The sequence below is a fragment of the Triticum aestivum genome, chromosome 7D (assembly GCF_018294505.1).
Source record: "Triticum aestivum cultivar Chinese Spring chromosome 7D, IWGSC CS RefSeq v2.1, whole genome shotgun sequence".
NCBI classification, from domain to species: domain Eukaryota; kingdom Viridiplantae; phylum Streptophyta; class Magnoliopsida; order Poales; family Poaceae; genus Triticum; species Triticum aestivum.
Genome location: NC_057814.1, coordinates 542,446,974 through 542,459,097, shown reverse-complemented (window position 1 = coordinate 542,459,097; position 12,124 = coordinate 542,446,974). Strand labels below are relative to the sequence as shown.

Here is a 12,124-nt window from a genome sequence, read left to right as displayed (position 1 = left end):
TAGCAAGGAGGAGCAGAATATGGGATGACGCTAGTGCTTGGGTCCCAGGAAGGCCACTGCCACCATCGTGCCGGGCCTCACAGGTCATAGCCAGCGAGCTTGCCCGCTTTGCGGAGGTGAAGGCCACTACTCTTACCCTCCCGCTGAAGCTAAACCTGGTGGGCTCATAATCGACCAGTGAGCTTGCCCGCTTCGCGGAGGCGGAGGCTATTCTTCAGGGGATCATGGCCGGCTAGCGAGCTTGCTGCCGGACATGCGGAAGACATGTCGTGGGGAATGAGTGCCGGTGATCATTTAGAGTAGGTTAGAATAGGGTTTAGTTGAAATATGTCGAAATAATGAATGTGATCTGTTTTAGATGCAAAACATCAGGTTTTATGTAAACATTATCTAAATTTGACTGAAAGTTGCCCACTTTGTTGAATTTGCAACAAATGTGACCAGATGATTGCGACTAGCTAGCTAGCTTTGGATGGAGGGCTCCCGTATCAATGTCCGGACACATGTCCAGACGGTCCGTGAATGGATACGGTGTCTGATTTGGGGGTCGGCGTTGGAGATGTTGTTACTTGTCAAGTTCTCCGAAGAACCTCCTAGAAAGTCATTGCTTAAAAATTGCCCAGTTTTTTTTGTGATGTGACTATTCAAGCTCCCTCTCCCTCTAGTACTTCAAAACTCAATCGTAACAACGGACAAATGGAAAGTGCCCTTGGTGCCATGGTAAAAAAATCGCCCAATTTTTCCTACCAAATCGACAAATGGGGAGGACACATCTGAGCTCACCCTTGCCCTTAGCCTACCTCTAGTAGTGCAACAAGTCATCACATGTAGTTCAGAGTCTTGAGAGATTGTGTGGAGTTTTCCTTTCCATTTCCATTTCCATTTCAGAAGCATGTACCTATCCAGCTATCCTTATATTTACAGGCTGAGCTACCCAGCTGCCACATCATTTTAGAAGCATGTAATCATCATCCTTGTTTACATCATCGTCGTCGTCGTGACCATCATGGTCGACGGTGTCAGATTCCGAGGGGCCGCAAAGCATTCCTCCCAAGCGTGGGAAATAGATGAGCGCCACAGGGAGAGTGCAAAGGAGGCTGGTGAGGCCGGTGAAGGAGATGGCCTCCTCCACCGTGTACCTGGAGCTGCTGAAGAACAACCGGTTTGTCACGATCGCGCCGACAGCCCCGCCGCTCGCCGTCATACCAGACACCACGCCCATCGACCTGCATCGATTAATTCACCAAATCCATTTTAACTAGATGATAACAGATGCCTTGTTGTAGGAATTGGCTGCAGTATATTTTAAATGAAATTTTGTTGTATGTAACATGAATATTTTGATTAACAGTATGAGAACAGAAACTGAACATGCATATAATCTATTGTATTTGAATTATTGTATAGTCGTAAAATATTTACTGACTGAAGTTGCATAATCTAGTGGAAATGACTAAGTCTTTTCGTGTGCAACATTATATGTTGCGTGGACCTTTCACTTGCATAGTTGCACATTAAGGCGACATGTTTGCACGCTAAGAGAAATAGATTAAGGTGATCACTTAGTTATATTAGATTACCCACTTATTGTATGAATACATAGAAATTTTGGTTGGTTTCTTGAGCAAGTTATGTCATAATTTGCTGCATCATAATCTTAACTTGGTTGTTCTGACCTTATTTATTTATTTTTGCGAGAAAAGGAGGGGAAATGCACAGGAGCTCTTGGGTGCTCCACACCCCTACATGAATATTAAATTTAAAAGTACCAAAAAATTCAAAACAATCTGGAAATTGGCGATGTCGAACCTGGGTGCCCAATCTATTCCCGTGTGAAGTTTCGTGAAAAAATACCAGAATATGTATACATGGCAAAGGAAATACAGCCATCCAAATAGTTTTTTTATATATAGGATTTTTTGTCTTTTTTAACATGGATATGTTTCCTAGTATTCACTAGTAGAAAAAGAGGCTTCCATACGCCCCCATTAGTCCCCAAAACAATCGAACCGCGACAAAAGGGGCCTTTAGTCGCGGTTCGGGAGGAGACCCGCGACCAACTATCTGGGCCCAGCGCGTTCAGTCGACAGCTGGCGAACGGGAGGGGCTTTAGTCCCGGTTGGCCTGGCCAACCGGGACTAAAGGTCCCCGAAGGCCTTTAGTCGCGGTTGGCCAGGCCAACCGGGACTAAAGGCCCATCCCTATATATAGGACTCAGCTCACTTCACTTCACTCAGCTCACTTCACAATTTTCAGAAGGGGGTGGTGGGTTTGCTTTTGGTTCCTCCTATGCACACAAGGTGTTCGATGAAATGCCCGAGAGCCTGAAACAAACATGATATGAAGTGTCCGAGCCACACTTGAGCTTTCTCATTTATTTTTCCTCCGCGATCGCGGTTAGCAACTTGAACCTTTCATGTGTCATTGATAAAATACACATGTGTGTAGTTCATTGTTTAATTTGTATTATTTCTAGCTAGTTAGTTTAACAAATGCATGATGGTTAATTATATACTTTATATAATAATAATGCAGATGAATCGGCAATGGATGTACGGTCCCCGACTCTCCGGCGAGTCAACTACGGGTTTGAAAGAGTTCCTCGTAGTGGCAAATGCGAACAAGCAGCAAGGTTTTATTATCTGTCCATGTGCTGTCTGTAAGAATCAGAAGGGTTACTCCTCCTCAAGAGACGTTCACATGCACCTGCTTCGGCACGGTTTCATGCCAAGCTATAATTGTTGGACCAAGCATGGAGAAAGAGGGGTTACAATGGAAGAAGATGAAGAAGGGGATGATATCGATGACAACTATCATGATCATTTCGGTGATACTTTCATGAAGGATGATGCTGAAGGTGGGGAAGGGTTAGGTGAAGGTGAAGAAGAGGCACATGATGAGCCCGCTGATGATCTTGGTCGGACCATTGCTGATGCACGGAGACGCTGCGAAACTGACAAGGATAGGGAGAATTTGGATCGCATGTTAGAGGATCACAAAAAGTCGTTGTATCCAGGATGCGATAATAGTCTGAAAAAGCTGGGCTGCACACTGGATTTGCTAAAATGGAAGGCACAGGAAGGTGTAGGTGACTCATCATTTGAAAATTTGTTGAAAATGTTGAAGAATATGTTTCCGAAGAATAACGAGTTGCCTGCCAGTACGTACGAAGCAAAGAAGGTTGTCTGCCCTCTTGGTTTAGAGGTTCTGAAGATACATGCATGCATTAACGACTGCATCCTCTACCGCGATGAATACGAGAATTTGAATGAATGCCCTGTATGCACTGCATTGCGTTATAAGATCAGAGGCGATGACCCTGGTGACGATGTTGAGGGCGAGAAACCCAGGAAGAGGGTTCCCGCCAAGGTGATGTGGTATGCTCCTATAATACCACGGTTGAAACGTCTGTTCATGAACAAAAAGCATGCCAAGTCGTTGCGATGGCACAAAGAGGACCGTAAGTCCGACGGGGAGTTGAGACACCCCGCTGATGGAAGGCAATGGAGAAAGATCGACAGAGTGTTCAAAGATTTTGCAGCTGACGCAAGGAACATAAGATTTGGTCTAAGTACTGATGGCATGAATCCTTTTGGCGAGCAGAGCTCCAGCCATAGCACCTGGCCCGTGACTCTATGCATCTACAACCTTCCTCCTTGGTTGTGCATGAAGCGGAAGTTCATTATGATGCCAGTGCTCATCCAAGGTCCAAAGCAACCCGGGAACGACATCGATGTGTACCTAAGGCCATTAGTTGATGAACTTTTACAGTTGTGGGCCAGACCTGGTGTACGTGTCTGGGATGAGCAAAAGGAGAGGAATTTGACCTACGAGCGTTGCTTTTTGTAACCATCAACGATTAGCCTGCTCTCAGTAACCTTTCGGGACAGACAAATAAGGGATACAATGCATGCACGCACTGCTTACATGAGACTGAAAGTGTACGTTTGGTTAATTGTAAGAAGAACGTGTACCTGGGTCATCGTCGATTTCTTCCCCGAAATCATAACGTAAGAAAGAAAGGCAAGCATTTCAACGGCAAGGCAGATCACCGGCCGAAGCCTGCGGAACGTACTGGTGCTGAGATATTTGATATGGTCAAGGATTTGAAAGTCATCTTTGGAAAGGGTCCTGGCGGACAATCAGTTCCGCGGGGAGTTGACGGGCACGCACCCATGTGGAAGAAGAAATCTATATTTTGGGAGCTAGAATATTGGAAAGTCCTAGATGTCCGCTCTGCAATCGACGTGATGCATGTTACGAAGAATATTTGCGTGAACCTGCTAAGCTTCTTGGGCGTGTATGGGAAGACAAATGATACAAAGGAAGCACGGCAGGACCAGCAACTTTTGAAAGACCCAGATGACCGGCATCCGGAATGGTTTCAAGGTCGTGCCAGCTACGCTCTTACCAAAGAAGAGAAGGTCATTTTTTTTGAATGCCTGAGCAGTATGAAGGTCCCGTCTGGCTTCTCGTCGAATATAAAGGGAATAATAAACATGGCGGAGAAAAAGTTCCAAAACCTGAAGTCTCACGACTGCCACGTGATTATGACGCAATTGCTTCCGATTGCTTTGAGGGGGCTCCTACCGGAAAATGTTCGAGTAGCCATTGTGAAGCTATGTGCATTCCTCAATGCAATCTCTCAGAAGGTAATCAATCCAGAAGATCTACCACGGTTACAGAACGATGTGGTCCAATGCCTTGTCAGTTTCGAGTTGGTGTTCCCACCATCCTTCTTCGATATTATGACGCACCTCCTGCTCCACCTAGTCGAAGAGATTTCCATTCTCGGTCCTGTATTTCTACACAATATGTTCCCCTTTGAGAAGTTCATGGGAGTATTAAAGAAATATGTTCGTAACCGTGCTAGGCCAGAAGGAAGCATCGTCAAGGGCTATGGAAATGAGGAGGTAATTGAGTTCTGTATTGACTATGTTCCTGACCTTAAGCCGATTGGTATTCCTCAATCGCGGCACGAGGGGAGACTAAGTGGAAAAGGCAAGATCGGAAGGAAATCCACGATATGTATGGACGGTCATTCTATGACTGAAGCACACCACACAGTTCTGCAAAATTCCAGCTTTGTGGCTCCGTACTTCGAGCAACACAAGAATATTTTACGCTCGGACAACCCGGGGAAGCCTGAATCCTGGATTAGAAAGGCCCACATGGAGACTTTCGGCAGTTGGTTGCGAAAACATTTAATGAATGACAATGATGTTGGAGATCAGCTGTACATGTTGGCCAAGAAACCATCTTCGACTATAACGATTTTCCAAGGGTACGAGATAAATGTGAATACATATGTATTAACGCGCGCGACTCTCTTTCTTTTTTTAGCCCTCCGGATCGAGTACGACAAAGCGTGGCAAATCCAAGGCGATGAAAACAGGAGAAACATATGCCATTGAGTTTGTCAGTGAAACCGGCAAGCCCCTACAGCACACCTCAAAGTTTATCAACCAATGCGGAGTCGTTGTTAGAGACAACGTCCCGATCACCGTCCAGGAATGGAAGGAGCCAAAGAAGGCACGTCTTGGTTTCAGTTTTGTCGACAAGAGAACGAAAAAGGATTGCTGGAGAAAGCTTATGGAACATTTCATTCTACCTCCGGAATACAACAAAGTCGATGAATTCGGTAACGAGGTTCCGGGTGGACGTCAGAGGAGGAGGCTAGTTAAAGAGTTCGCTCTTCAGAAGATGGGCGAAGCATTCCAGAACTTCAAGAAAAATTTAACCCGTGACTATGTCAACAAGGGCAAGACTCCGGATTTCAATGGACAACATGAGAAACTGAAAGATGATTGGCCAGAATTTGTGAGGCAAAAGCAATCGGAGCATTTCAAGGAAATATCGAAAAAAAATAAGGATAATGCGAGTAAGAAAAAGTTCCATCATATTATGGGGCCAGGAGGATACCGCCTTTCGGAGCCTAGGTGGCAGAAGATGGAGGAGGACCTGAGGGTGCGAGGAATCCCTCTAGGTACAGAGGGATGGGACCCAAGGGCCAAAAGCTGGTGGTACGGGCATGGGGGATCGCTAGACCCGGAGACAGGGGTGTGTGTTCACCGGCAGAGACAGTTTGCTCCCACCCAAGCCCTTATTGACGCAATGACCCAAGCTCAAGAGGGCTTGATCAAGTTCAACAGAGAGAAAGACGCACTGACAACAGCCCTCGGGAATGATGAACACGGAGGACGTGTACGAGGCAAAGGCAAAGTTCCGTGGAAAGTAGGGTTTTCCCAGGACAATGACCCGTACTGTTACAGAAGCCGTAAGAGAAAGACGGACCGGGATGCAGATCTTATGACGAAGTTTGCATCGGAACTCCATGAGTTGAAGCAGACCGTGCATGAACTAGTAAAAGAAAAATCGGCTGCAGAGCCGCATGAAGATCATGAAGCGGATCGCGGAAGCCAGCAGCGGAGAAGCAGCGTGGCTTCCACGGATGCCCCGCCTGGTGCTAGTGCACCGATGATCGAGATTCGTGCACCGGAGCCTCACTACCCCGTGGGTGATGTAAAGGAGATGAAAGAATGTGATCTGCATTATCCCTTGGGGAACGTTTCCACGAAGGTAGCTAGCGGCAGTGCTTTACCCTGTACACCTGGAGCACTCCACCACAACAACCCCATTGCATATGGCTATGCTCGTGTCACGGTGGAAGACATAGTCCAAGGGTTTGAGGACCTGGAGATTGACAAACCTACACCCGAAGGGGAGAGAAGACTTGGAGATGTCAAGCGCCAATTCATTCTATGGAAAAAGAAGTACATAGTGTTTCCAGGCGAGGCGCCAAGGCTAGCAAGTCCACCCCCCTCCGATGGTGGTGGTGGCGGTGGTGGCGGTGGTGGTGGTCGTGGTGGTTCACCTACACCTCCTTCACGCCATTCGACGCCGTCCCCCGATCCACAACCTCCGGCGGGTACGACGCCCCCCAATCCTCCTCCGGCGGGTACGACGCCCCCCAATCCACCTCCGGCGAAGAAGCAGAAGCAGGCGGACAGCAAGGAAACCCGCTCCTAGACTATTAACCCGGACCCTTATGTACCTAAGACCACAAGGGTAACGGAGCCATCACTGAAGCCTCTCCTCCCAAGGCCTTGGGAACTTAGTGAAGCTGAAACCAAATTGGCCACGTCTGCTGATTATGAGAAATGGAAGGCGGATATGAAGGCGATAAAAGAGCCTGAGCCCAAGCAAGTATTCACTGAGAAGCAAAAGAAGTGGGCTAAGGATTTTTTGACGACACCGTCCCAAGCCGAGCTGAATATGCCTAACGACTATGGACATGAACTTCGTACGCAAGCAAAACTATTGAAGGAGGAGAAAGAAGAAAGTAAAAAAAGCGGGAAACAAGTTGACCAGCTCGGGATGCAGAAGAAACAATCGATCCCCCCGCTCATAGTGAAAGCCGGTCCGGAAGAGGACCCCGAGATCATAGCAGCTGCGGCAGCACTTGGATTGACTGTAGCGAGTGCCATGAAACAAGCGTCCGAGATGGGTTTGACTCTTCGTGCCTTCTTAGGCCTTGAGGATGCGCCAGTATGTGAGATAGCATTACAATATGTGCGGAATGGGCCTCTCGTCGAGCCTGCGCGGGAAAAGAGTCTACCACCACAAATGCGAAATCTGCTACGTTGGTACAAGCAATTCATAACATGGGCCGACAAAGAATATGTTTATGCGGATGTTACAGATGAGCATCACACCAAACGATACTTCGTACAAGTTCATATGAGTGAATTGTTCCAGCTGTTCAATCTGCGCGACCTCGACAAATCTATGCTGAGTTGCTACGTTCTGTAAGTGATTTATTTCTACCTCATCTCGTTCTTCATTGCCTGCACTATATATATATATATTGTCCTAACTATATTGTTGCGTACGCTATTATGCAGATTGAAGATTTGGGAATGCAAAATAAGAAACATCCATGATGTTGGGTTCATTGACCCACATATCGTTAATGGACATGTGTTACAACATCACCCCGAAGACGTGGAGAAAGACTTGTACAAGTTTCTTAGAAAGCATCAACTCAAAAGTCATATTCTATTTCCTTACCATTTTGGGTGAGTGTTTCTCTCTTGTGCCCATTCTCTTTTGTTTACTCCATGCATGGTATGTCTAATCGATGAGTTATGCATGACTGTGCATGTAACGTGTCCGCAGGTTCCACTGGATTCTGCTAAATATTGAACTTCACACCTCCAGAGTTCTAATCATGGACTCTATGGATTCGGATCCAAAGCGTTGGGCCGACATGAGAAAAATGCTGCAAAAGTAATTATTTTCAATCATTTGAGCTCTATATCGATCGGTCTCTTTCGTTCATTTCCTAATATCAAGTAACTAATAACTCCCTTGTTCATTTAATTTTCTTTGCCCTGTAGGGTTTGGAGACGGTTCTCAGAAGAAATTGTCGGTGAATTCAAACATGAGCTAGATTTCAGAAGGTTAGTTAATGTGGATAAGCAGCCACCGGGGACCAATCTATGTGGATACTATGTTTGTGAGAACATCCAGAGACACACCTCTGAGCGGAAGGCATCGGATAGCGTGCGGAACGCGATGGATAACTTGCGGAGGAGGCTTAGTCCAGAAGCTCGCTTCCGACCAATTCAAGAAGAATTAGCAGGATTTTTCATGAGGGAAGTCATCAATCCTAAAGGAGAACACTATACCGAGGACGAAGAAATTTATATGCATACCCGAGATTGAAACTTGTTCGAAGTTGTATATGGTCATCCATCCTAATTGTGTATGGAAACTTGTTCGAAGTTGTATATGGTCACCCGAGATTGAATATATATTATATATTCCTCTTGAATTCTTCTTGTTTGAAATTTCATATGCATGTATATAGTAGCGTAGAATATGTGTACTGAAACTTCATCAAAATTAAAATAAAACACAAAATAAAATATAAAAGAAATAAAACACTCCAAACTAAAAAGAAACCAGGTTTAGGGGGGCTAAAACCCTAAACCTGCGGAGGAGGCCTTTAGTCCCGGTTGGCCACGAGAACCGGGACTAAAGGTCCTCCGCCCCGACGGACCACTGGCGCCCACGTGGACGGGCCTTTAGTCCCGGTCAGCCACAAGAACCGGGACTAAAGCCTTTAGTCGCGGTCCGTAAGAGGCGCGACTAAAGGGGGGGTCTTTAGTCGCGCATATTTAGTCCCGGTTGCACAGCCGGGACTAAAGGCTGTTGCGAACCGGGACTAAAGGGCTTTTTTTATCCGTGATTGTTCCACGAAATTTCACACGAAAATAGATTGAACAACGATGTTTGATATCCAAAATCCCAATTTTTTTTCAAATTTCGTGGTATTTTTTTAACTTAATGTTCATATAAGGGGTGGAGCACCCCAGTGGTACAAATCCTCTTCCAGAAAAGGAGACCTTATATTAGCTCTGTAGGTGCACATGGTCTAAAACAAAACAGCGACTCCTTGATTGCCGGCCTCCACATACATGCATGGTAGATCTCTTACTGGTCAAGCATGATCATATATGTGCACCACACCTTACGCAACAAGGCGCGCCTCTTTCTGTTTATAAATGGGATTTCAACTAAGTTTACCAGGAATCTCCGCCCGTTGCTATCTTTGAATAAATGCAAGAAAGCAACGTCGACGTCAGCGACACTATGCTACTCCTACACAAGGATTCTGTTTTAGATTCTTTTAGATCCACAAGAAGCTTGTCGTCGGCGCGAATCCTCCTAGCTAACTCGTGGTTCAGGCGTTGCTAGCTAGTCAAGTACTCAACACCTTTCATCTCACGATAGGTAGCTAGCAGCTTCGTCCTTTCATCCGTTGGCAACTTGTATATTTTTGTTATTGTTTTGAGGTTGCTTAATTGCCATATTTAGTGGTTTAAAATATTATTATTATTTGCGGAAATAGTGGTTTAAAATATCTTATACTCCGTATTACTGTACTTTATTTACAGAGGGAGTATACAAACGTAACTATATGGAGTATATGTAAGTGTACGATGCACACATAAAACATTATAACCATAAATATTTCATAATTATAAACAAGCTAAATGATACTACTGTGTAGCTAATTATATGTAGGGATTTGATTAAGGATTAAGCGGAAGATTTTCTTTACCTCTTGGAGACAAAGGGAACGATGCCGAAGGTAAGCCCCGAGGCGGCCTGCACGAACGCCCCGCACGCCACCATCACCGCCATCGTGGCCGCCAGCGACGGAGCCTCCGTGGCGCCCATCCTGCCGACCATAACGCAGAGGACCGCACCGGTGCTCTGCACGGCCCACAACGCCCACAGCCTCCCCCGCATACCGAAACGCCTTCCAACCACGTCGGACGCTACCCCTCCCGCCGGCCGCGCCACGGTGTTCATCACGCCGAAGCATGCCGCGGCGGCGCCCGCAGCCTCCATGGGCAGCCGGAACCGCCTGCGGAAGAAGTCGGCGGCCACGTTCTCCATGATGAGCTCCACGCCGTAGCAGTAGCCGTAGGTGAGCGCCAGCACCCACGCCCGATAGTCGGAGACTCCTCCTCGCACCACCTTCCAGAAGCCCTCCCCTTTGGCGCCTCCAGCGTAGGTGCAGCCGCTCGGGAGATCGTATGGGAAGGCGAGCACGGCGAGGCCGGTGGCGATGAGCATTGCGCACGGGATAAGGTAGGCGACGCGCCACGCGACGGTGATGGGCACGCCGAGGCGGAGCACGATGAGGTCGTAGGCGAGCGGCATGACGACCTGCGCGGCGGCGCTGCCGACGTTGGCCCAGCCCGCGGCCACGGCGTTGGCGAGGCCGACGCCGGAGGGCGCGAAGATGCGGGACATCCAGTGCTGGTTGGCGACGAAGTTGGAGAGCGAGAGGCCCGCACAGAAGCGCAGCGCGACGAAGCCCGCGGGCGAGGACGCGTACACGGCGGCAAGGGCGAGCGCGAGCGCGCAGACGAGGCTGGCGACCCCGGACGCCCGGCGCGGGCCGAGGAGGTCGCAGGCGGGGCCCATGGCGAGGCGCCCGACGAGGGCGGCGGAGAGCGAGGCGACGGCGGCCGCGGAGGCGTCGGAGGGCGCGAGGACGAGCGCCGGGCGCAGCGCCGGGAGGATGGGCGGCGCGGCGAAGGCGGCGAAGAAGCAGGCGAAGAGGGAGAGCCAGGCGAGGTGGAACGCCTGCGTGTGCGGCCGTGACAGCGCCAGCGGCCGCAGCTCCGTGGCGCGGCCGTCGGCGTCGACGCCGTGGTCGATGTGCGCCCAGTCGCTGTAGTAGCTCTGTTCTTGGTCTACCTTCTTGCCCATGGTGACCATGCTTGCTTCTGCTTAGAGCCTTAGACCGAGCTAGGCGCCGATCGAACAGGCACGCAGTCGCAGTGATCGATCGGTCAGTGTGTGATCGAACGATCTCTTGACCCTCTAGGCCGACCTTGCAGTTGTAGTACTAGGCTGCTACTGGCTAGCCAATGAGGCGGGGGGTTTAGATTTGGGTAAGTGTGTGTGGTTTAAATAGCGGGAAGGAAAGGAGCGGCCACGACGCGACGGGAGAGTGGGTGGCAGCTGGGAAGGTGGTGGAATGGAACGGGGGTGCATGCAGGGCGCCGCATGCACGAGAGGAGAGGCTCCCGGGTGGCTCCAAGAGGGAGAGTTGTGATTAACGCGCGCATAGCGTCGCTATCAGTCTAAAGCTTGGATGAAAATGTGCCTATTTAGCGAAGCCCGTCAGAGTCAGAAGCTATTAAAAGTTGCAGCGAAGCTACACCGAACGTAAAACCATTTAACATTTTATAAAATTATGAAAAAATTGTAGAAATAGGCATCATTCAATCAGGTATCCTATACACTATATATCACATATGCTTGACATACCATGTTCAGACATAAAAAAACGAGCACTAATCAAACATTTTTAATTCGGTAAGTAAGCTTTGCATCAATGCAACATGTATATCAATAGCAAAAGGTGAGAATAAGGCAATTGAACGGCTCCGTGGAACGTTAAAGAACTCCAAATTTAACGCCATAGCGGGATTTGGCGACCTATATATTAATTTCATTTTGAGTTTAGCATTAAAAATGCATAAACGCGTACACATACATCAAACTCTCGGTATTCTTTTTAATTTGAAGAAAACAC

At 48.1% G+C, this 12,124-nt stretch overlaps 1 protein-coding gene across 1 annotated transcript; it reads right to left on the bottom strand.

Annotated features, from left to right (window-relative positions):
* Positions 1-858: 858 nt before the first annotated feature.
* Positions 859-11,429, bottom strand: LOC123169281 (probable high-affinity nitrate transporter 2.4). Its single transcript, XM_044587118.1, has 2 exons — positions 10,130-11,429; positions 859-1,226 (listed from the first exon to the last, which is right to left on the bottom strand). Exons 1-2 carry the CDS (start codon positions 11,299-11,301, stop codon positions 947-949), a joined length of 1,452 nt encoding a protein of 483 aa, XP_044443053.1. The 5' UTR covers positions 11,302-11,429; the 3' UTR covers positions 859-946.
* Between the last annotated feature and the right edge of the window lie 695 nt (positions 11,430-12,124).

Excerpts from the sequence above, each read along its gene's own strand:
- LOC123169281 (XM_044587118.1), bottom strand. The coding sequence starts at position 11,301 with ATGGTCACCATGGGCAAGAAGGTAGACCAAGAACAGAGCTACTACAGC. Across the intron at positions 1,227-10,129 it reads GTTCCCTTTGTCTCCAAGAG|GTCGATGGGCGTGGTGTCTG; the intron begins GTAAAGAAAATC and ends TAATCGATGCAG.